The sequence below is a fragment of the Periplaneta americana genome, chromosome 10 (genome assembly GCF_040183065.1).
Source record: "Periplaneta americana isolate PAMFEO1 chromosome 10, P.americana_PAMFEO1_priV1, whole genome shotgun sequence".
In the NCBI taxonomy this organism is placed as follows: Eukaryota; Metazoa; Arthropoda; class Insecta; order Blattodea; family Blattidae; genus Periplaneta; species Periplaneta americana.
In genome coordinates this window covers 65,803,907-65,826,980 of record NC_091126.1, presented here as the reverse complement: position 1 = coordinate 65,826,980, position 23,074 = coordinate 65,803,907, and the positions used below count along the sequence as shown (strand labels likewise).

The 23,074-nt window shown below is 33.3% G+C and overlaps 1 protein-coding gene across 5 annotated transcripts in view; it reads left to right on the top strand.

Annotated features, from left to right (window-relative positions):
• Window positions 1-23,074, top strand: part of LOC138707757 (dnaJ homolog subfamily C member 5-like) — a 114,856-nt gene extending 91,782 nt beyond the window's left edge. For 2 of the 5 annotated variants that reach the window (XR_011334356.1, XR_011334354.1), the window contains 2 exons: window positions 3,524-3,650; window positions 16,533-23,074. Coding sequence is in view for 2 of the 5 variants with exons in the window: in XM_069837621.1 (XP_069693722.1) it covers window positions 3,524-3,600 (77 nt within the window). In the remaining 3 variants the exon portion in view is untranslated. Of the gene's footprint in view, window positions 1-3,523; window positions 9,582-16,532 lie in introns of those variants that run through there. The other 3 variants (XR_011334355.1, XM_069837621.1, XM_069837622.1) reach the window with 3 other exon arrangements.

Here is a 23,074-nt window from a genome sequence, read left to right as displayed (position 1 = left end):
TAAACATATGTTTACGTCCATGCTAATGACAAATTGTATAATAGCATATAGTATTTTTTTCTTTCCTATTTTTCAATAATTTTCAAAGACAACTTGGAGGAAACTGAAGGGGTATAAGCCTTCATCATGGAAAATTATTTGGAATATCTCTGCCAGCACAGTAAACAGTTTTATGAAGCTGAGACACGAAACTGTGTCCTAATCCTAGAATCGCCCAAATACGAAAGCATCAATGAAGGTCTTCTCAAGAAGATTACTACTATAGAGTTGGTCTAGGTTTAAGTTCAATAGCACTGAGATAAGTTCAGAATTGCAAGATAGCGATATTAACTTGTACGTATCTGATGTACTCAGGAATATCATTGAATCATGAAGTCTTATTAGGCCTACATATCTGAACCATATAATGACAGATTTTTTACACATCTGAACCATATTATGAAGAACCACTTAAGGATGCAATATTTTACGCATTGAAAGGCATTCAGCTTTACAAAAAGAACAGAAAGACAGCACTCATTTGTTACAACAGTTATTAGTGACAGAATAAGAAAGATCCTTCATAACAAAGGTGCCGGTAATGATTTACGTAATTTTGTAAAAGATATAATATATGATGTAAGGCACTGAGACAAAGAACAGAAGATGAAGGTGAAGAGTTAAACATTATGATGCCGTAATAAGAAACTTAACAAATAGATTTTATTTTAGTTGAAGAGAAATTATTAGTAGTTTCCAGAAATACAGTATCTTCAATGGGGAGGATGGGGGCACAGACCAATTGAAGAGTCCACTGCAAGAATGATGGATGTCATTTGGAATACATTTTGCAGGAGAAACAATTGAAAGTTTGAAATGCTTAGCACTCAAAGCTTAACTGTGATTTTCCGATCATTACTGGACAATGACTATCAGTGTTAATGCCATGTAACTCTGTATGTCTTAAGTTATGCATTGACAGTCTTGGTTCATTTTCGACAAGAAAGTGACATCCATCATTCTTGCAGTGGACTCTTCAATTGTTTATATGATTTTCAGTTCTTGGCATAACAGAAAGCAAAAATTGTTTTGTTAATATTTTTCTATTTATTTTAAATAAACTTTATTTATTCAGCTTCCTCCAAGTGGAGGCTGCCTAAAAGACGAAGTTTACCATAAAATTATTAAAAAATAAATAAAAGGTAAACAAATATAATGGAAAAGAGGAAACTATGGGGAAGGAAAAAGGAAAAGAAAATAATACAATTGTAAATAACTGAAAACGATTAAACAAATCATTATTGCTATCAGTAGAAACCTCAGTTCTTCTGAGTATCTATCAGGTGATCGCAGATGTCTGTTCAGCACTAGTTGCAGGACCCACCTTAAGAGTGAGCATATCACCATAGAAAAGAGATCAGTCTATTCAAGTGCAGAGATGGTTTTGTAGGATTTTTATAGATCCCTTCACTGCAGACAGAGATACTTCAGTAACAAGAGTTTTTGTCCTAGACCAAACTCCTTGCAAAAATGCGCGAATCTTTTTGGAGTACTGGAATCTCTTATAATATTCAATTTTTTTAATAAAAAATAAACTTTGTTGAAGTGTTGGTCAATGTCATGTTATAACCAATATTATCATAATGTATTATTAAGTGATAAGCATATTATTATTTAAACAACGAAAGAATTTAGTACATATTCCTGTGTTTCAGTGTAAATTATTGAATTATAATTATGTTCAGTACATGTATAATTTAGATAACACTGACATGTTATTCTGTCACATGTTGCATTAGCGTTTATGTGTGAGATAGAGAGAATATGCAGGATGAGTAAATAAGTTCAGTGCAATTTGAATTATACGTTATCAAGTCTTATTATTTTTTTTACGTCATTGATGGGTCAGTGGGTAGAGTACCATGCTTGCCTCTGGACTGTTGAGTTCATTTCCAGCTGAGGAAAATAAACTTCTAAAAAAAATTCTTAGTGCATCATTCATAGAGTGAAAAAATAAAGCTATAGAGCTCCATATAGTAAGTTTCCTGCATGTGAAACGTAATCTTGTTCATGCTTAAAGGTAAAGTGGAATTCTGTTTACAGGACTGTTGTTACTTCACTCTCATCTCTCGGTGGCATATGTTACCGCAATTATTATTGAAGACTTTTGTAGAAAGGGAATGGGAACATGATTGTTTAAATTTCACTCGTTCAAAACCTTCGTTTTGTAATGATAGACATCAGTGTACGTGAATGAAGCACGCAAATAGGAAATGGGCATTTGTTAAATGGAGACAAGTGTACGAATGAAGTAAATTGGCTAAGTGTTGGGCAGTATAAGTTAACCAACAAATCTCTTTTCTTTTTTTTTCTTTTTTTCTGTTTTTATGCTTTATATTTCTATACATTATAGAAGATAGTTTTAAAATTCTGACGTGTTCCAATTTTTTAAAAAGAAATTTTGAAAAACGTATAATTCAAGTTTTGTTATATGTGGGTATGTGTGTTTTTATTTTACTTTCTCTCTATGAGAGGTATGAAGAGAAATTATTAGGATACTGTGAAAAGTCTATTTGGAAATGTTCGTGAAAATTCAAGCTTTCAGCATATTTGAAATATAAAAAGTGACTTTAGGCATACCATCTATGCATGTACAGATAATGTTCCCTAAACTCTTGCATTAAGTTTGTTTATATTATGCATTTGTGGGTCAGTTTGTCCGGGAAAGATACACATGAAATACAATAATTTTTAGTAATAAATTAATGTGTTTTTGTTTAAAGTAAAAGAAAAAAAAGGAGGGGGCATGATTTCGAAATATTTCACAAAACAATTTGTTACATTTGAGTGAGCGAAAGCAAATCCTTTAAAAGATAATATTCATGATACTTTGAAGCATTGATTCTTGTGTAAATTTGTGAAAAATGAAGTGTTAATTCTGGTGTAAATTTGAGAAAAATTAATTAAATTTTAAGCAATACAGTGTCCAAGACAAGTTCAGTGTCTTTTCTGCACTGTTTCTATTATCCCCGCTTCTCTTGTACTTCTATTTATTTCTGTCTTTCCTTTTTTTATTTAATTATTTATTTATTTTTCATGTGAATTTGCAAATCAGTGTGTGTGTTCAGATGTGTCAGCACGCTTGCACTTGTTGAATGTGGTAGTAGAGATGGAATGTAAAGTTTAATGTAAGAATGTGGCAGCATAATATAGAGAGGTATATAACTGATAATATATGTACAAAATGTAAATGAGAAAATATATGTCACTTTTGTGACACTCGTATCTTTTTAGGATGTGCATATTCATGTGCGAATATTTTTAATCGCTGAATTTGAATTTGTTTTTCTATTCTATGTTGTCAGAATATATCGTTAAATTAAGATTTTTTTCAATTGGAAATGTTTAGTCTTTTTATATTTGAAATAGTTAAATTTGCACTGCGTGCAAATTTAGTTACTTGTTCTTTAATGTGGGGACACAGGGTAGGGGGTTACAAGCTTTATTTATTTTGTCCCCGATATGAGAGTACCAATGTTGATAGGAATGACAGAGAAAGCTTCCCCCTCGCATCCCGCAGGGGCGCAACCTACGTCCCAGCAGCCGAGTGCCAAGTGGTAGGGGCCAGGATGAAGGCATCCAACGACAAAAGACGTTCCTGGTCCGGACAGGTAAACTACATGTGGCTACGGCATTCCACTTTGTCTCTCATCACATGGCTGGTAATGTAGTGGAAACATACTTCATGAATGTGGACAGCAATGTGCTTATGCTGCTAAAAGCTGCATTATTCTAAGTCCATATTTGGATTACATTAATGTTCAACTTAAAATAATAGAATTACTCATTATGGTGAGTTCACTTAAGAGGTGAAAGAATCTTGCAATGGTTCTGCTCTTTTGACCTCGGAGAAAACCAACTGTACAAAGGCTGAATACCTTATAAGATAACTCACTATATGTGTACTGAAAGCATGTTAAAAATAACAGAACCCAATTACTTATAGTGTCATTGGCCATCACAGTTTCTTTGTATTCACAATTCCAGTATTAATACATTTTTACTTCATAATCAAGTGCGTTAGCAGTTTGTTTTTGTATCAGTAGAAGTAATTATTCCCAGTCAACATACATTTCAGTAGTGTCAGCTGATTCCTTAGATAGACACAAAATATTAATTTAAAAATATACAATCCCATTATAACTTATGAAAATCATAATTTTGTTCTTAAATACTTTCTTGTATAAGATACTAAAAATTAGTTAATTGCATCATTATACATACACATAATCCAAATTCTGGGTGATCTTCGTTCCTTATGCAGAACTCCAGATCATAAAATGTTCCATTCACTCCTAGCTGCTTTCATAAATGAGAGTAGCAAATTTCTTCTATTTTTTATTTCAAATGAAAGATCTTTTTCTGCTCTCACTTTTGTGCAACTAAGGCTTCCTAGGTTATTCAGGACAACTTTCCTGATTCTTGTATTCTTAAAACTCATTAGAATAGGTCTATTTGAATCTTTCCCTAATCTATACATATTGTGAAGAATGGTGCCTTCTGGAGTCACAATAAAAGTAACAATATGATGATCAATATGCTCTTCCTTCACTTCTAGATTAAAGATTACTTTACACATGTCATGTACTGTCTCCAAAATTTTTTACGACCCATTTCTTCAACACTGAAAATTATTAGATTTCTTTTCCTCATACTTAATTCGTAGTCACTTATTTTCTTCTTTAATTGATTATTCTGTGCTATCAACTCCTCTATCTTCACACTACCTTCGGTCTTAAGTTTTATAATGTCTGGTTCTTCATTACTACTTTCTTCATATATTGATGTCATGGAGATTTAAGCATAAAGAATGTTAACAGTCATTCCAAAAATATGTTCGGTGCATCTTGATAATTTGAGGTTTTTCTTAATGTAATTATTTTCATTTCTCAAGAAGTAAATTCTCTAATTACATAATTTACTTAACCTAACTCTTTTTCTGAACACTTTTATATTAATGCATAAACAAATAGGTTTTACAAAGATTGCCTTGCATTTGAAAATATAGTTTTAGAAATTACAAACTTTTTTTATTTAATTACTCTATAAAAGATATTAACGTAGGGAATGCCTTCGAAATTTGTTTTTTTAATGTTTTGTCCAGTATTTCTTTGCTATATGCTACTGTTTGTATCAATTTTTGTAAATTAGTAACATTTTCTTGTTTTGTGACTTAATGCTGTTGAAATATACACAAATGTTTCATTCTACCAGTTATGTCTTTTTGCTGCTTTCACAGACTTTCTGAAAGATAGTAATTATACTGGGTAAAATATGTTGAATATTGAATATCAATTCCTTTGTGTTAGAATTGGTATCAGGTCTTACAGGCCATTCGGTATCTTGTGAAACCAAACTGTGTGTAAGGGGAATGAAGAAGTGAATGGGAAGCTTCCCTCCCTCGCTACACTTCTACTTGCAGGTAGTTTAGCTCGCTTACTCCCACCATAAGGTTCTTACTATGAGCTACAGCGCACACAAGTGTTTGATTTCACGAGATAACGAGTGACCTATAAAAATACTTCTGTTTTGTGTCTAAGAGTAGTGGAAGGATTTGCTTGTTTTGGATAAAAAATCCACAAGGATAGAGAAGAATATAGGATTCTGTAATTAAACGGAGAATAAATTATCAAATAAAGCATTTTTTTTCCATTGCTACCAGTATTTAAAACTTAAAAAGTAAATCATGTTACCTAATTAAAATTATATAAAATAATATATAAAGGATTCTTTGGGCTGAGAGGCCATGGTATACTGGCAGCGTTGTTGCATCTAGACATTTCGTCTACAGCTATGGTAGACATCTTCAGTGGTGAAGCAAATGGAGACCTCTGGTACACCAATCAGATCACTTCTCCTGCGTGTGCCTCACCACTAAAGATGTCTACCATAGAAGTAGACAAAATGTCTGGATGCAAGACTGCCAGTAAACCTTGGCCCGTCAACCTGAAGGATCATTTATATATTGATGCCAGCCACATTGGCTACGTTCTATAAAATAATAATTAGACCAGTGCTGTAATTTGGATGTGAGAGTTGGACTTTAACAAAAATGCAGAAATTGTCGTAAATTCCTTTGAAAGACCATTTTGGGAACCAGTTAAGGAAAATGAGGTTTGGAGAGTAAGATATAACAAGGAATTTTATGATTTGTACAGACGTATGCATATTCATAGTGGTTAGGCTTAAGAGAGAGCAGTGACCTGGACATGTCCAGCATATGGGAGGTGAAACATCCTAAAAAAAATGTACACCTCTATTGTAGGTAAAAGGCGTATGGATAAATTAAACAAGTGCATTGTTGTGGTGGAGGAGAATGTGAGGAAGACACTAGGAGTAGGGAAATGGAAGAGAATGGCGCAGGAGAGACGAATTTGGAGATGCTTGGTATAGGATGCCAATGCCCAATATCGAGCTGTTGCGCCATATTAGAAGAAATCAGTATATACACATAATTGGACTGTGATGTTCTTACTTCCGTATATGAAAAATAAGTTTAAAAAAATTGGCAGTGTTTTTCATAAATTTTGTAGCATTGTTTATGTGATTGCTTTATCTGATTTTTTGAGCTTGCAACTCAGTTTCTATACCGAAAGTTATTTATTGTGGCACTATATTGAGCTCATTTTTTAGAATATTCTATTTTGTGAGAGGCAAGAATTAAAAATCCATATCAATAGATTTTGAAAATATTATCTTCGTATTTTTAAATTAAGTATTATTATAACTTAATCTAGAATTCGACAGTTTTATTGTATGTGTTACATTGGTACTATTTGCTAACTTCGAGGAATTGTGAATACTTTGATGTGATTTGATATTTATAGTAACTCTTACTACTTTAACTGCAATAATTCCGAACCTGAACACCTACCTTCCTTTCCCATTAAAAAGTCTTTTTTATACTCTGTACATAGTGATACTTTCCTATTCATAAATTTTGAGACTATAATAGAATTTTATTGTTTGCACATGTAAAATAAAATGAAACCCTTTCAGATGTTTGTGCATGTACTCAACTTGATGAGTAACTTTTCTCTTAATATTTTAGAAGCTACTGTTTTAGTGGATTTTAATGTTTTTGCTTGATTCTGATAAAACTCAGTCACACGAACAGAATTTAAAAGAAATAACGAATTCCTGATTTCTAATGTAATACAAGATTTTACTTTCTATGACAATATTTGTTCATGAATTCTACTGTAGTATAAAGCGAATAGTACACGGAGTCCGTGAAGGGATCAAAATTTAACAACGAAGGACAAATTGAGTATAATTATAAGTACTCCAAAGTTAATTATACTCTTAAATTGTTATTTCAGAACATTTGTTTATGTAATATTATTTTCTTCGAAAGTTATGTATTAATTGGTGCTTTACTCGTGTTTGCTTGTAATATAAATTTATTTTAAAAAATCTAGAGAAATGTGGTTTTCATTTTATCAGTTTCACTTTTATTTTGGGGAAAGGAGTGGAAAATAATTCACATTATGCTCCCAAATATGTTGTACTTAACGAAACATATTCCTGTAATATTTGGAACTTATTTCTGGTTAATTTTTATTACTGTTCTACAGTTTTTGTATGAAAAATATTAATGGCAGCATTGTAATATACTTCAAAATGGCATGCATTTTTATGTGTCCTGTATTGAGCACATGAGTGAGTATTGTGATTTATTTGTATTATATCATCACAATTAAAGTTTCCTGGTTAAATAAGATAGTTCTTTGATTTATGAAGTAAATTTTAATATACAGTAAAATCCCTCATATCCAGCACCCAAATATCTAACAATACCAGAACAACGGCACTTTTGGCTAGGCAAAAAAAAAGTCATTCATGCAAAAGGGAAGAGTCAGACAAAAGATATGAGTGGTTTTCGTGGATCGCACAGGCCACATATTGTGTTTACTCTTTACATTGTTCACGCATGAAAACAGACAGAAAACTCTGTTATGTCTTTACATTGTTCACACATAAAAACATAGACAGAAAACCCTGTTATGTTTCTGGGGTAGATCAGATAGCGTTGGTAAGTTGCCACTTGGCCCTTGCAAACAATGCGCAGAGACTCGCCCATTTCGAGGGAGTGTTGGATGAGTCTAACTAGGAAAGTGTGAAAGTCTCTGTTCCTATAGCACGTAATAGTAATATGCGTTACAAGAGCGGTATGTTGAAGTTTTCATGTTCGAGGAAAAGTTTGAAAAAGCGAAACGTAGTTGAGCTTTTTTAATTTCCAAGAATTGAAAGAAAACATACCGCTCATGTATCGTACATTATTTTGTGCGAAGATCCTTTATTACATACCTGAAAGAGGAATTTCTAATTAGTTACAATGAAATCTCCATCTTGGTTTCTGTTCAATGATGGCAAATTTGCAAAACAAAAATATCTATCTTCAACATTGTTGCTTTAAAATGTTTTCTGTGTTTACTATACTCCAGCAGGCTGTGATATACGTCTGTCTTTTTTTCCTCCAGTCTATAAATGCGAACTTAAAACAAACGGTAAGGTTATGTAATGATTTAGAGTTTACTTAATTTTTGCAAATAATTAAAAACAATAATTAACAGTGCAATTTAGGTGAAATTGCAGTGGTAAGTTTCCAATTTATAATTATTACTATATTGAACGTCTCTAAAAATAATATGTTAAAAGCCTAAAGCAGTAAAATCAATATGTCACTTAAGCGGTAAGAAGAGGGAAATTATTATGTGTGTTAGGTTGGGAATACTGAATGTGGAATTTTACACTTTCCGCAGATTGGTTTTGTGTGGAAACCAAGCAAATACACACGATCTCACACAAAAGTTTCATTCATGTAATAGATAGAATCATGGCTACTATCGCTAAGTGTAAAAGGAACATCCTCACACTGAAGCAAAAGCTTAAATTACTCGAGAAAATGGAGAGAGGAGTTAGTAGATCCAAATTAATGAATGAATAAAAAGTTGGAAGTTCAACTGTATACGATATAAAGAAAGAAGGTAGTCAACTCCGGCAGTTCATGAGTAACATTGAATCTACGAAAGTTGCGGAAAATCGGAAAACTGTACATCATCCCCACTATGAAGAATTAGATCGTGTTCTATATGAATGGTTCGTAATTAAAAGATCAGAGGGAATGTGCATTTCTGGGCTGACACTACAAGAAAAAGCCAAGGAATTGCACCAGAAAATGAAACTGCAAGGTGAGTGTGGATTTTCCGTTGGGTGGCTTAACAGATTCAAAGAGACATGGAATCCGAAAACTAGATGTGTCTGGTGAACAAAGGAGTGTCGCCGAAGTGTCCGTAGATCAGTTTATTAATCAGTTGCAGAAAATTGTGTCTAAGAGTAATGTTAGTGGGGAACAAATACATAACGCTGATGAGACTGGTTTATTACCATGGTGTCTTCCTAAAACAACACAAGCATGTGTAATGAAAATCTCGTCTAAGGGCTTCAGACAAAGCAAAGATTGTTCAGTGATTATTCGAACCGAGAATTAGTGTATTTTTGTGTTAAGTGATGTGTTTTAATAAAGAAAATCCACACAGTTTTATGTTATTTAGTTATGATCAAATGACTGAGAAATAAGCTTCATATGGCTGCAGTTTCAACAGGTTGGCATCATAAAATACGAACAGGTAATTTGTTAAAATACTTATTCAATTATCCGGAAAAATCTCGTATCTGGAACTTGTCTGGTCCCATTGGTGCCAGTTAAGAGGGATTATACTGTATCATGTTACATTGTCATTATGTAAGTCCTACATACTTTACCTTAATTCCAAAACTTCGTTACTGCCTCAGATGTCGATTTTCACTTTTTACTTCATTTTGAAAGTATAGTCACAGATCCATCTGGTGATAAAACAGTTAAACTTAATTTAGAGAACTAGCATTAATACTGAGCTGTTACGAAACCACTTAACTTCTCTCTCTCTGGGTATATTTTCAAAAATGCGCAAAAAGTGAAAATCCATATCCGAACCAGTTACGAGGTTTTGGAATTAAAGTAACGTTATAAAACAATTAATACATTAACATTATACTTTCGAAGTGGGTGGTTTGTAATGAGAATTTTCGCGATTACAGTAATAGCAGAAATTATATCGATATTAATTTGTTAGATAATTGGTAGTGCTTGCATATATTGTAGCAAGTCTGAATCCAGGCTTGTTCTCAATAATAATAATAATAATAATAATAATAATAATAATAATAATAATAATAATAATAATCCGGCTGCGAATATATCTTTAATTAGCTATTTACATTTTTAACTGGAATGACAATGTATTGTGATAGTTCCCTAGGTGACAGTACACATTGAACTGTATGCTTCACAACTGGAATGGCTTCCGAGCGCTACTGGGTGAGGCGAGCAGAAAATATACAGCCTGTACTAGTGAAATATTGCTAACTTTGTTTAAAAGCTTGGAAACCTCTAACCTGAATCATAATATGAGTTTTCGGTTTATATTAAATGGAATTTTGAAGTCATTGCCCCTCTTTTAAACTTCTGGAGTCAAAATTAACTTGTTACATATTGTGTTCTGCATATAAAATATATAATGCTACTCCTTTACAGGTTAATAGCTTCATTACCCTTCTAATGTTTCAGAGGGTAGACCTATTTCATTCTCTATCATTTTCAACTGTTTTGAAACCATAATAAATAACTGTACCACATTGAAGAAAAATTTATGATATTACTAGTAGCTAGTCAGCGATGTATGCAATGGAGGGGGAAAGGAACTAGTCACCCTACTTCATTATCTCCTGGCTTAGGTGCCCCATAAGTGGTGCCTTGTTGGTATCACTTGTGACATTCAGACCTGTCTTCGGACAGTTGGCTAAACAGCAACTATTTATATTAGCATCTATTGATATATAATTTTACTTGCTAAAACATTTTATTTTAAAGTGAAACTGATACCACTCATGTCATGAATTTTTTGTTTTTGAAAATGGTGACAAAAATGTACTCACAACACAATGTTTGTTTTTTTAATTTGGTTATTTAATGACACTGTATCAACTACTCGGTTATTTAGCATCAATGGAATTAGTGAAAGGAGGGAGATGGTGTTTGGTGAGGTAAGACCGAGGATTTGCCATAGATTACCTGACATTCGCCTTATTGTTGAGGAAAACCTCGGAAAGAAACTCAACCACGTAATCAGCCCAAGCAGAAATCGAATCCATGACTGAGCACAACTCTGAATCAGCAGGCAAACGTGCTACCGCCTAAGCTACACCGATGGCTCTTTTTATGTTTATTTGATAATATATAATATAAAATTATATTTACTGAAGATTTGCCTTATAATGTCCAATAAACAAAATTTGTCATGGTAAAACATCAATTCTATGCAGTAGGACTAATAAATATTTACCTGTATCAAAATAAGGTTGTGTATAATTTGTTATGCAAGTAGTGATTCATTTTACACATAATGTCACAACAGCGTTCCGATGTATTAAATTCGATGTTATAAATAATGTGTATGTCTATAGATGTTGAGTATCAGAATGAACTCATCAATAAATTTTAGTTACTAGTGCATACTTGCGTGTGGAATTGTTGTTTAATTCTTTTATCTTGCAAGTGTTGCAGCCAAATGCTATGCACGAAATCACCATTCTTCAGTTTTAAGTAGTTGTTAGCTACATGTATCAGAAAAAATAAATCGAAGACTGTAAATTTAAGTTTGCATAAGACACACAGGCAAAATCCATGGGACGACATGCTGCAGACAAAGACAGTGATATTTCAGTATCTTCTTACATGTATGCGTCAGCCTCTGCTCTATATAAGACTGCTAGATTTGTTCCAGATGTGAAGTGTACAGTTCAATAACTTTACATTACCAGTAGGTCTACATTCCATGTGATAAGCAACCCCTTATCATGCTCTTGATTATCGAAAATTTATGGATCTAAATTTTCTGTGTAGTAGAAATGACTATATATCACTTAAGAATATAGTTAATTACCAATAACGATTTTCTAGTGTTAATATGAAGAACTAAGTGGTATATTACCTAGGGAACTATATATCAAAGCAAGAGTTGAAAATGGCCTTATTAGATATGACATGCTCAGCAATTTGGAAAGATATTAAAAGCCTTTTTAACTTCCTGTGTAGAAATTAACTGTGAGGCATGCATTTCAAGAGTCCCCCTTTTTATATAGTTAACAATTTTTCACTTTCATTTAATATGGAAGATGAGTGAAATTTCATCTACAAATAAACATGTGGCTGGTTATTTAGATATCAGAATTATTATAAAACATATTTATTGCGTGTGCCGTCATACTGAAATAATGTACAATCGCTCCAAAAAAGATTGAGTGCACTCTTGATAGCGCATGTGACAGATTCCCGATGCTGCATTCTCACAAGCACGTTTTTTGCATTTCAGGTAAGTTTACATGTTAACTGAATCCTTATTCAAATATGGAAGAAAGAGAAAGAACAAATCGGAGAGCTGCGTCATAGCTACACTGTTAGAGGTTACAGCACCGATTGGAATCGACCAGTGACAGTTGAAGAATGGCATAGGCTCAAATTCTCTTAACAATTTTTTTTTTTTTTTCAAATTCAGCTCATTCCATGTAATGAGAGATGTGAACGATACCATACAAAGAGAGTACAATAAATATTATTCGTGATGCACTTGGGGAGCTATGATAGGTAGCAAAATCCGGTTGCAAAAGCCAGCTATAATGGCTGGGGGATCATCGTGCTAACCACATGGTACCTCCATTCTGGTTGGATGATCGTTCACCTCTGCTTCGGCATGTGAACGTGAGGCCAGCAGCTGACTGGTTAGTCTGGGTCCTTCAAGGGCTCTAGCACCACAGATTATTATTATTATCCTTGACCCTTAAGTTTAATTTTTGGCTATGGGCTCTAGAACTATACAAGAAAGAAAACAGAAAAAAACAAGGGGAAAGAATAACTGGCAACCTTAAGGTGTGATTTCTGTCGACCTTGCTGCTGTATGACTGCTCGAAGTTGATCAGGCATATAAGCAGCGAGATCTTCGAAATAATTTTCTTTGAGAGCGAGTTTCTCCTAAAGCTTGAGTGCCACCGACCAGAGCTCATCCTGGGTTGTTGGTTGGTGACGGCGTTTTCGAAGAGTATTCTTCATTAGGCTCCAGACATTCTCAATAGGGTTCAGATCAGGAGAATTTGGAGGTCATGATATCACTTTGATTCTTTGCTGCCAATCATTCCACTTCTGAACCATCTTTGTGACACTGATAAACCTGCTCAATTAGCGTTTTGGAAAGAGTTCAGTGAAATGCTGATCCAGATATTTTGAACAAACTCATTATGTCAGACAAGGCACACTTCCACCTATCTGGGTTTGTTAATAAACAGAATTTCCGGTACTGGAGTGAAGATCAACTCATGCAAGTGCACAAACAACCACTACATAGTGAGAAGGTAACAGTGTGGTATGGCATTTCTGCCTCTGTAATTATCGGTCCATACTTCTTTGAAGAACATAACTGCACTGTGACTGTCAATGCAGATCGGTACCAAGAAATGTTGGGAACAGTGGAACTGCCTGAGATGAATCACCATAATGAGTTTTGGTTCCAACAGGATGGGACGACACCACACACTGCATGTGAATCAATGAACTGTCTGTGAATATTGTTTCCTGAGCACATAATTTCGCGATTTGGAGATATTGCCTGATCACCACGGTCTCCTGATCTTATGGCAGCCGACTTCTTCTTATGGGAATATTTGAAAAGTAAAGTGTACTGTAACAGACCACGCACCATAATGCAGTTAAAATGAAACATAAATAATGAAATTAGAGCCATTGATCGTGGTTTATTGCCGAGAGTAATGAGCTTTCAGAGCAGATTGCAAGAATGTTCATTGTCGTGGAAGTCATTTAAAAAATGTAATTAAAAAAAAGTACAGATTAATAAATTGCATTCTGCAACAATGTTTCTAGTAAAAGTGTTGTCGTTAATTCAATTTGATTGCCCCACAATAAGGCTATAAAAACTGTCGCATTCTATTGGAAGACCTTGTATAAGTGATTAAAATGAGCTAATTTAAAGGTCAATCAATTAGATTCAACCATTTCGTTCTCCATAATAATGTAATAAACTTAGGGATGGAGGAAAAGGCTTTAAATAACGCAATATTATTTTCCGTATTGTGTGAACTGATCGAGATGATATAATGCACACAAAGGTTATTTGGTAGGTTATTTTTTTACGACGTTTTATCAACATCTAGGTTATTTAGCGTCTGAATGAGATGAAGGTGATAATGCCAGTGAAATGAGTCTGGGGTCCAACACCGAAAGTTACCCAGCATTTGCTCATATTGGGTTGAGGGAAAACCCCAGAAAAAACCTCAACCAGGTAACTTGCCCCGACTGGGAATCAAACCTGGGCCAACTGGTTTTGCGGCCAGACGCGCTAACCGTTACTCCACAGGAGTGGACATGCACGCGAAGATTTGCCCAAGAGATACTTTGAAAATATTATAATTGTGCTGGATCTTTTTTGGAACAACTGTACATATTTTCTTCAGAATTAAATAAATATGCTATTGAGTTTCTTTCTTGTGTCTCTCTGAATTCAAACATGTATGAGTTACATTTCTCCCTTCCAAATCATGGAAACCCCATTTAAATATTAACACAACTTCTATGCTCTGGGACCAATAAATGTTCAGTATTTACACAAAGCCATGCTTTATCTGTAAAACAAGTAAACACTTTCACCATTGTAACAAGTTTCATAAAATAAAGCGCTTACGAACAATAATTATGAAACAGTAATTGAATAACCCCAACGAACAATATTTATGAAACAGTAATTGAATAACCCCAGGAATAAGGGTATATGGTGCATGGTTTCCCCACAGTTTAGTATATACAGTCGCGAAGCTCAATACGTAGTAAATATGCAAACATTAGATAGTTGCTCACCACTAGGATCGCTAATATCGCCTCATTACAGGCAATGCAAAATAGTACTGTCACAGTCTATTGTTTCCAGCACCCTCAAAACTCAAGCTTCGTGACTGTATATAGTAGACTGTGGTTTCCCTATGTACTTAGGCCCTTATTCTGGAGGCGGGTATTCGTATGTATATAATTATAATGGCTCTCTGAATAAACAGACAATACTAGTTTATTTGTTTGACACTTCCTTTGTCTTGAAACACTTAAACTTTTTTCTAAATTTGTTACCTTCTTTTTTCATAGATTCTCTCTCTTGCTCTCCTATTTCCCAACGTGTCCTTCTTTTTATGAATATGTGCCTGCCTGTACTCGGTTTATTAGCTTGTTTAGATACACCATTGAGATCAGAAATCACCTATTAGTTATTTAAATTATTATTAAGAATCCATTGATTTATAGCATGAAGAACTAATGTAAGTATTTGCATGATAGTGAACGTATAAAATTGAATATCAAATCTTTTCTGGTGCTGTATATAAAATCTCCTACTAGTTATTATTATCATCCGTGGTGTGACAGCCCAAGTTGGGCCAAGATTGACCAGTCGACTGCTGGCCTCACGTCCACATGCTTCAGCAGAGATGAACAATCATCCAACTGGTACAGGGATATTATATGGTTAGCACACTTTGTGATTGTGATTGATTCCAAGATATTTGTTCTATAAGGTTTCCTATGAGTAATATTGAAGTTCCTTAATTTATTATTATTATTATTATTATTATTATTATTTTATTTTTTTACATGAATTTGCGAGTGAAAAATTATTATTCTTTGCTTAAATACTACCTTTGTAGTTTTTAATTGTCCTTTTGCACTTGAATAGAGATGGTGTAGAAGACTAGCTTCTTGGTGTGTAGGTGCAGTAATTTTTCTTATCAATATGTTGTGAGGAGTTACATATGTGCATTGAGTTCATTAGCAATTATTTCGTTGATCAAGGCTTTTTATTGTTATTTTTTTTTTTTTGAAATGTATCTTCATCAACAAGGATCCAGCCTCTAAGACTCATCCCTTTCCTATATACCACTCTTGATCATTTTTGAAGTTAAAAAAATAAGGTAAATTAATTTACATACTATAGTTTGTTTAGACTGTTAGCTTCTATTATATACATATAACAGTTTTCTATATATGCTGTCTAGGAAACTGACTCATAATTTGTAACACAATCTGTATCATAATCTTTTGTTTATTGTGTAATATCTCAGATGCTGAATTGCTGGTATAGCCTTAAACAGCTGAAGTCAGGTTACAGGTCCATTAGAATTCATATCCTAGAATTTGCACCACATTACAGAAGAGAGAAGACACAAGGAAGATTTTGGTCTTCAGAATTTGAGATAGTTTGTGGAAAGAAGTGAAATGATACTGCATTGATAATGTCACAAATAGACCTTATTTATTATATGCTATGTTAGTGTTCACCTTTGTCTAGTTACTATTGAAGAAATATATACATGCATTTAATATGTGTTTTCCTTTGACGCAGGTTGACTGACACTGCTTGGCTTCAAGCTGCCGCCTCACACCAAAATACAAATCTTCAATTCTAATTGATTTTTATCATGATTAAAAAAAAATATTTGGCCTTAATGGTCTCGACAGTTGGAAAATAAATGTTGCAAGTATGGACATATACAAAATGGCAACTTAATTCGGAACTTGATGCAGTTTGTATAGAATTTCAGTTTTCATTTTTTATTATATACATACAATGCGAATGTAAGCATATTCGATCCTGCTGCAGGATATTTGTGAGCATATCATACACAGCGAGTTCGTAGCCTCATTACAGTGTACAGATGAATTTCTTGCCTTCTTTACTTACAGATAACTGTATACATAAAATACTTTGAGGCCTTGTTACTTCTAGACATATTGATGGGCAAGTCAATACTGTAACATCAAAATAAAATTGAGCAGAAATGTGTCCAAATGGGAGTACACCAGGGATTTTATCTTTAGAGCAGGAAACACTGTTTTTGTTTCTTTTGCCTTTTTTTTTTTCTAACATTTCGATTACGTGAATCAAACAGATCTGGTTATATGCATAACCCTTTAATTTTAAATTGTGTTCTAAGTGCATGACCTTTCGTCATCTTTCTTTGTTATCATCTTCATAATCATAATAATTTAATATTACTTATTACTTCTTGAAAAAGATTACTGAGAAAACTTATAACAAATCTAATTTGTAAGATATAAATTGACTATATTATGTGGTTTTTAGATTAGGAATGATGGGTGCATACAGTTTATTTGCAGATCTGTATTAAGAAATCATAGCTTTTAAACCACAGAAGAGGTTATTAGAGATATTACCAGAAAATGAAATTGCGAGTATGATTGCTGCTTTATGATCTATTTATTTCGAGTCTACAGACATTACGGAGTCAATTGAAGACACAGATATCGAAGTTGGAAAAGAATATTTTTACATTCTTGGTTGCGGAATTTGACTGTGAATAATATTCTGTTAGGAAATGATTCATTCTATGTTAGCAGTGCAGGAATGAATAGTTAAAATATGTATTGAGCAGAATGTTGATTAGTTAGTCTCGTACAAGGAGAGAGGAAAGAAAAGAAGCAAAGACGACATCATATGTACGAAATGGAAGTATTTGTTTCTGATTGTAGTATGCATGGGGGTAAGAATGTGAATGGTTTTTGTTTAGTGGATTGTTGAGATTTATGATTTAGTTGAATGAATATATGAATTAACAATAAAAATGTATTATACAGGGTGAACCATAAGTAGTGTCATTAATTTCATGGAGTTTTCTTTTAGATATTTCAAACAAAAAAGTTTCATATAATTTTGCTCGTTTTTTTTTCTCTTCCTTTTCGAGAAAAAAATGTTTTATGTGAAACATTTCATAGCGTGCTTTGGGAAACCCATTGATTTAATTCCCAATGTGCTCGGTCAATTTAAGAGAGCAGTGTACTAGATAAATGATTGGAAGAATCTTGGTTTTTTTTTTTTTTTTTTTTTTTTACTTTAAATATACAGGAATTTGATCCGAACAAATGTATCATTTTAAAATTTCTTTGCAGAACGAAATGTTACTGTTTTTCGGATCAAATTTATGCACATTTAAAGGACAAAACTAAAATTATTTTAACCATTTATTATCATAATACATTCTCTCTTAAATTGACTGAGCACATTGGGAATTAAATCAATGACTTCCCCAAAATACGCCATGGAATGTTTCATATAAAACAATTTTTATCTCGAAAAGGAAGCAAGAAAGAGCAAAATTGTATTAAACATTTTTGTTTAAAATATTTCAAAGAATAACTCCCTGAAATAATGACATTACTTATGATTCATCCTGTATGTTTAGATATCTATCTCATTGAAAAGCATTCACGTTTTTTACAAATATATGCAAGTTTGTTGATTCAGTCTGGAATATAGAACTTTTAGTACGAATAATTTGTATGAAACTCTTCAGTCACGTAGTTATATCTTTAAAATTACCATTTCGAGCTCTTCACTTCAAGGAAGAACAAAGTTTATTCACTTTGCTCAAATTCCCTAATGACATATTATGGACACATTAAGAACAGTTAATGTTGACACATGGCAGTGGACTAAATTTTATTTTCAAAACAATGTTTCGCCTATTGGTTGAAGACATTTGTACTAAGGAAATGTAACTCTGCTGTGTGGAATATGCATCCCCTTCCCTTTGTCCTGAACACCTACCAATTCCATTTCTTCTCTTTTAACTATGTTTTCGTCATATACTAAAAAGTAAGAAAGAGAGGTATCTGTGAAAATTGTGTACAGTAACTTTCCTTGAAATGTTGGAAATGATTGTGAGTGCATGCGTGAGAGTGCTTGTGCATGTTTGTGCGAGAGAGGAGAGCAAAATGTACAGTATGTCCAGATGAAAGATGTCCAAAAAATTGTATATATATTTTGGGAAGTTTGCATTACATACATGTACGCTTCCAGTTTTGCATAATCACAATGGAAATCTTTCAAAATTGTATTTATACCCCGCTCAAACTTAAATGCCAGCAGATGACTTTGGCCGAGCTTAGTAAACACTGTTGACACCAAAAGAGAGGTTGCACCTGTGTTGTGGCTAGCCAAGATAAAGTCTGTTACAGCTGTTCAGCCTCGTTTCATGATGCAATGTGGACGTGAACATCCAGTTCTGGGACAACAAACAGAGGACAATAGGAATTCTGTTTTCATTTATTATTATTATTATTATTATTATTATTATTATTATTATTATTATTTTTATTGTTATTATGGATACCTTTCATCGAGATATTCAGTATTGTTTTGTAACTTGAAAGTATTGACTCTGCCAGTAGAATAAATAATAGACCACTTCTCCCCTTATCATCATGTATGACTGAGATCTTAGTTTGAACATTGAAAAAATTTTATAACAGAAATTCACCTACAGTATAATTTTATGAAATTAGATTAGATGACTTATTTTTTTTTTCATCTTCTTGTGACTATAATTTGAATTGCTATACAGTCAGTAGAGTGATGGCCTTCTGTGCCCGAGGTTGCGGGTTCGATCCCAGCCCAGGTTGATGGCATTTAAGTGTGCTTAAATGCTACAGGCTCATGTCAGTAGATTTACTGGCAAGTAAAAGAACTCCTATAATAATAATAATAATAATAATAATAATAATAATCCGTGGCGCTACAGCCCATGAAGGGCCTAGACCGACCAGCCAGCTGCTGGCCTCACGCCCACATGTCGAAGCAGAGGTGGACAATCATCCAACCAGAATGGAGGTATCGTGTGGTTAGTACGATGATCCCCCCAGCCGTTATAGCTGGCATTCGCAACCAGATTTCGCTACCTATCGTAGCTCCCAAGTGCATCACGATGCTGGGTGGGCACAGGTCCCATACACTGGCCGAAATTTCATGAGAAAATTTCTTCTCCCACGAGGACTCGAACCGGCGCGCATTCCGTAACGCGAGTCCTAGGCAGGATGCCTTAGACCACAATGCCACGGTGCGGGACTAAAAGAACTCCTGTGGGACAAAATTCCGGCACACCGGCGACGCTGATATAACTTCGGCAGTTGCGAGCGTCGTTATAACATAATTTGCAATTTTTTTACAATTACTATACAACATTCAAAAGAATTATATGTGTAACGCAAGCTACTTTTTTGTATAGTCATAATTGAAAATCAGCCCATTCTTATAAAAAGTTATTGTTATTATTTGGCAGTAATTGTTCTCAGAAACATGACTATTATTTGCCCCAACAGTGTAACAAACAGTATACTCTGCATTCAGTGCTATGAAGGTGTACCTTGTGAATACACTGCAAGTAGTCAGAATTTAAGTTTTCTAAATATTAAAACACAATAATAGCATAAAATGACAGTACTTACAAAACTATTAGTGAGTTTACATTTGAGGAAACTAAGAGTAATAATTAATTATTGAGAAATTTATACTAAATTACTTGAATGTAAGAGAAGATCATGTCAGAAAAGTGACTGATGTAACTTTCCTCCATTGCTTCTAAAATTAAGACTATGAATTTCTAAACAAGATCAGATCTATGAACTTGAATACGATCTGTTTACTTTTGATATTACATTTTTAAAGAAGCGTTTATTTAGAGTAGATATTCAAAAAATATACATGTTTATAAAAAAATTGTTATGAATTAATCTTTGCTGTCTTTATATAGCAAAGAAATTTAGGGACTGTAAAGTACATAGAGATCAATGTAATCTTCATCTTACGATGTTTGGGTGACGTATATACGTCCGTTGATGTGACGTATTAATGAATTAAATACTATTATAGTCACAATCATGCCATGGTATGAAAGAAAAATTTCACAACTTCGAGCGGGAATTGAACCTGCGACTTTCTTTCCAGCCATAAGCAGTGCTGACTAAGATCAGACGCTATGGACAGTACTCTATAACAGAGTCGCCAGTATGAAAGGATAATTCCGAGCCTTTGGCGTGAGACGAACTCGATAGCTCAGTGGTAGAGCACCTGACCAGAGAACAGGAAGTCGCAGGTTCGATTCCCACTCGAGGTTGTGAAATTTTTCTTTCATACCATGGCATGATTGTGACTATAATAGTATTTAATTCACATAGAGATCACTTCTTCGCATGATTAAATGAGAGAGAGATTTTATTTATGAAATCACACGAAAATATGAAACTGACATTTTTGTGTGCATGCGTGCGTGCATGAAAGATAATATTGAAACTATTGTTGTAGGAAATATTTAAAATTACTGGATAAGACTTGTTAAACTGTATTTAATGTAACATATGTTTTTATTTATCTATATTATGGAGTTGGTGGGTGAAACATGATGAACTCTGCCAGTATCACAATATTATTCCTCAGCTCTGCACATGTACTTAATCTCTTTGCTTCTCCCACTCTTTTTTACCATACTCTTGGAGTAGCACCATATTTGTATTGTGTGATATTTCCTTGGGTGATGAAGCCACTTCTAAAACAGTAGTAGCTGTAGTGACTAAGTACTGTAGCTATTTTTTAAGTTTCTATTTAGGACCCTTAATTTCTTCTGTGTATATTTTTATGCATTTCATTAGAATAATATGATCTAATGCTTTAGAATGGCTGCATCCCTTAAGGTACAACCCATATTTTTACTGCTTACGTAAATATTCACATATTATAACTACATTAATCGTAAAAATCTCGTATTTATTTCTCCTCCCCTTCTCTTGAGTAGTCATTCACTTCTTTTATACAGCCACCTTTTACTCATTTTAAGAATGATATCATGGTTACTATCTGTGCAACAATTGTACAATACTTCATTCCATTTCTCTACAATGAATGAATGTGGATCATAAAAATGGTCTTTGTGTTCAGTAGTCATTAGTAATAATAATCGGTAAAAATGTTGAGGTGGTTCTCAATTTTCAGTGAAGACCTTTATAGTTTAAACTGCACTATATCTTTTTGGAACAAATGTTGTATATTCATTTCTAAATCTTAACTAAGATAACATTATTAATTATTGTATATTGAAAGTTGAGGTCCACTCTAAAAGACAGTTATGAAGAGAAATATTTTAAGTTTCTGCAACTCTGTTGCCAAGAAACTGATGTTGACTGTTGTGTTAAGATATAAATTTTATTTGTACTAGAATTTCCTAAACTCATCCATTAGTTGTATGTTGCAGAGAGTGATTGCATACTTGCCATTGTTAAAATATGAATCTGTTGGTTCCATTGCTATTGTTCATAGCGTTATCTGTCAAGCATGAACACCTGTCTGTAGTATGGAAGTGGAATGATCAGAAATGTTGAAAACTTTTACATGCAAACATAAACTGGACTCTTGATATTTGTTTTGGCAAATTACAAAGATCTTATCTTAAAATAGTTTATTCTTAAATACATCCACATGCATATTTATTTCTGTGGAATTTTAGACATCGTAAGATGTTATGTCAGAAATATATATACACAAGTTTACAAATAAGATAATGTAAATTATGGTTGTAGCATGTAATTTAATTTTAGGAGAAAATTACTCACCTTGATTATCTTGGCTTCCACTTTCATTTTTAGAACAGATGTAGCATGGATTTGACCTCAAAAACAATGAAATCGAGAAACAATAATGTATAATATCAATGCTGGTGCCATTGTATAAAATAATTAATCTTTACTCTGTCACTTTAAATAATACTAAGAAGAACAATTAACAATAATATGAAATAAGTGAATTTTCTGATTGTATATGTTATTAGGAAAAATGAAGGCTCTATGTTTTGAAAAAAGACCCATTGTTGTTGTTAAAAGAAGGTATATTCTCTCTACTAAACTTCTCTGATCGCACGTGTATACATTATGTGTTTGTTGTCGTATTGTAAGGCACCATTTGAATATTGGAACAAGTATTAGCATAGCTAGTTAGTTCCAAAGAAACAACTTTAGCACTTCATAATTGTATCCATAAACACTGAAGGTGACATTACTAAGTTGTAAATTATAAATAAAATAAATTTAAAGAAAAACATT